The sequence below is a fragment of the Gavialis gangeticus genome, unplaced genomic scaffold (assembly GCF_001723915.1).
Source record: "Gavialis gangeticus isolate Ggan-Ray unplaced genomic scaffold, GavGan_comp1, whole genome shotgun sequence".
Taxonomy (NCBI): Eukaryota; Metazoa; Chordata; order Crocodylia; family Gavialidae; genus Gavialis; species Gavialis gangeticus.
This window is the reverse complement of record NW_017728992.1, coordinates 87702954-87706154: the sequence shown is the minus strand read 5'-3', so window position 1 is coordinate 87706154 and position 3201 is coordinate 87702954. Positions and strand designations below refer to the sequence as shown.

General features: G+C 39.2%; 1 protein-coding gene across 2 annotated transcripts in view; it reads right to left on the bottom strand.

Moving 5' to 3' along the window:
* AFG3L2 (AFG3 like matrix AAA peptidase subunit 2) overlaps positions 1 to 3201 on the bottom strand; it is a 69820-nt gene that overhangs the window by 60908 nt on the left and 5711 nt on the right. Inside the window, exons 1-2 of one of the 2 annotated variants that reach the window (XM_019525135.1) lie at positions 1510 to 1570; positions 721 to 820 (exon numbers count right to left, since the gene is read on the bottom strand). In XM_019525135.1, the coding sequence (XP_019380680.1) occupies positions 721 to 820; positions 1510 to 1533 (124 nt within the window). In that variant the 5' untranslated portion in view covers positions 1534 to 1570. Of the gene's footprint in view, positions 1 to 720; positions 821 to 1509; positions 1571 to 3201 lie in introns of those variants that run through there. The other variant, XM_019525129.1, reaches the window with a different exon arrangement.

Here is a 3201-nt window from a genome sequence, read left to right as displayed (position 1 = left end):
CCTGATGGACATCTGACTTCCCAGGTACCTCTCCTCTTTTACCTGCATTCCTATATCGCCCTCCACCACTCCAGCCTGTCCCTCTTGATTGTTCTTTACACAAGGCCTGAAGTATTCTACAATATTCAGAGAGAATAATCTGGCTCATTAGACTAAAGATATTTATTCTAAATGAAGATTTTGTTGTTATCGTTTTAAATTCCTTTATTAAAGCGAGAGAAAAATTGCATGTCAAGCCAAAGATGGAAAGAGTGTTTAGTAAAATTTTGGAAGTCACCTAGAAAAAATGCTACACAAAAATCAAATCTAGCTACCCATAATATCTTTTGCATACCAACAGTTTTTCAATTCTAACCCCCCCCCCCAAGTACTGGAGAGGCTAATGTGAAAGGAAGACTAGAGTCAAGATCCTAACTTGTAACACAGAAGGGAAGCAATAAACCAAAGACAGCCAAATTTTGTTAAATTAAGATCTATTGGACTGTGCCAGAAACCTGAACATCATGTCTTAACTGCACAAAAAAACAGAGCAAACTGGCCACTCATCTTTCATAGGGTCTACAGTGTGCACATCCCAGGATGCAGTGATATCTTGAGAACAGCAGCCAGTTACTTGAGAAACAGGTTATCTTTGGGGTAATAGGTCCAAATGAAACATGGGGTCCTCACTATAGAATTCAATAAGTAGCTTTTCAATCATCATTGCCAAGTTACAGTTACCTTTTGGAGGCTTAGAGAAAAGTATTCTGTAAGCAGCAGCTACGCTTGCCACAACATCACTTCTGCTCGTAATAACTCTTGTGGCAACTTGTTCATGGAGCTGGAAAATAAAGTACAATCACTATAAGGCACCAAGAAAGTATTACAACTATTTTCACTTAAGCTTTTTAGGAAATCTTGAGATGACCACTAGTCAGATATTGCAATTTATACCAGAAGTTACTTCACAGTCTAATGAGCAGAGATTAAGAAAAAAATCTCAGAAGGAAGCTGTATTAGAAATGATCTACCCTGACATCCAGCAAGTCAGGAATAAAAACTGAGCACCAGACCCTGACATCTAACATCTGAGTCTGAACAAGAGTTCTAGATATACATGCAAGGTGTACTCGTCTTTGCTACATATAGGAAAGAAAACTCAACACTAACAAATGTCTGACAATAATATTACTCTCAATTTGTGGTGGTTATAGGGACATAAACAGCATACCACATTTCAAAGAGTTTACTCTCTCCACAAATTACATTTGTAAACTGGCCTCTGGCAGCCACTGCCGATCTTGGGATTTTTGCCTTGCAACAGAGTGATTACAGTAGAGACTTCTGAACACATTTGATCTGCTATCACTTGGGAGACCTTGCTTATGATGTGAATGAATGAACCCCACTCCCAGCAAAATAGTGAATTAATTTTTACTACAGACACGAGCAAGTGAAGGATTCTTAATATGCTGGACCCCAGTTTCACACTTAGTTAAACAAGCATCTAAAGCAAGCTTGAAGAGACACCTGAACTTTGGATCCAAGATCCATGGATTTTACTTTGAAGATCTAGTATGTTTGGTTGTTCAGATGTATAAAGACCATTTAAATAATATACAGAAATGGCAGAGTTAAAGTTTAATTTTACCCCATAGTTATGACATTTACAAAACCTTGCACTGCAGTCACATGTGCAATAACTCCAGCATAGATTTGCATTCAATAACTTAAAAATTAAAGTTCCCTTTCCCCAACCTTACCTATTAAAAAAGCTATTATAGTTGCTACATGAACATCTGTGCAAGTGAAATGCTATGGAGCATTAAATCTGACAAGAAGTTGCTAACAGCTGTCACTAGCATGGCAATCTATTTTTGCACATATTACTATACCAGGACCCTGTTCTTGGGCTGGCTGGAGATGGGAATGAACTAAATAGATAACACTGTGGAAGCACTGTACAAAGGGAAAATAACAGACAGAGTGATGACAAAGTGTACTTCATTTGCTATCAAAGCATCTGAGCTATTTCATGGAGAGAAGGGAGTGTGCCCAGTCTCTCTTGATCACAAAAATAAAACAGCCACTAAAATAACTGATCTTCAAATAAGTAGAAGCGAGCAATTCAAATGTATTGTTCCAAGGACCCTTCAGCCTACTCGTGGAAATACCAAACACCCACTATTTAACAGTGGAAAACAAATGTAAGCCCAATTATAATGAATAAATGCAACTCCATGCACCATTTCTTCCAGTACCTGTGCTGGGTACCATATTGAAAATAAACCAAAACTGGTTACTCTACCAAATAAGCCCTTTACACTAAAACCACTTAGGTCTAATCTGCAGAAAACTGACTATGGAGGCACACACCCAGGACAGAAAAACCACAGCATTTTTAATTGTATAACCAGGCACCTCATCACTTCACAACAATCAAAGTTCTGGGAAGCTTGTGCTAGCTACTTGTGCCTGAAAACATCCTTATGAATCTTTCAAAAGAGCATAAACTGGACCCAATAAGCAGCCTCTTCGTTATCCAACTACTATGTGAAAGTACATAAAACATGACCAATGCTAAGGGCCTGGCAACATGCTCACATGAAGGCTGGCTAGACACCAGATCTACAGTTGTTAGTTTCAAGCACTAACTTTATAGCTGGTTGGCTCTTTTTAAAGCTGAACTGTCACATTTATCTCACAATAATGATTTTGCACATGGGGCCAGTTTAAATTCATTGCACGATCCACTGGTAATTGTGTGATGATTACCTGGCATTTGTGGCTGATCTTACTACATGCAGGTGGCCCGTGTACATCTACTGCATGATTCTCCAGTTAATCGCATAATCTTTACTTGATACTTGTGGCCGGTTTTACCGTGCAGGGGTGGCCAGTCCAAATTTATCGCAAGATTCACCCGTTAATTGCACGATCATTACTTCACACTTGTGGTCAGTCTTACTATGTATGGATGGCCAGTGTACATTTATTGCATGATTCCCCAGTTAATCACATAACCATCACTTGGCACTTGTGGTTGATGCGACTACACATGGGTCGCCAGTGTACGTGTATTGTGTGATCCGGTCTTACTACACAAGGGTGGCTGGTCTACATTTATTGCATGATCCCAGTTAATACATGACTATTAATTGGCGCTTTACTACATGTGGGTGGCCAGTGTACATTTCTTGTGCGATTCCCCAGTTAACTACA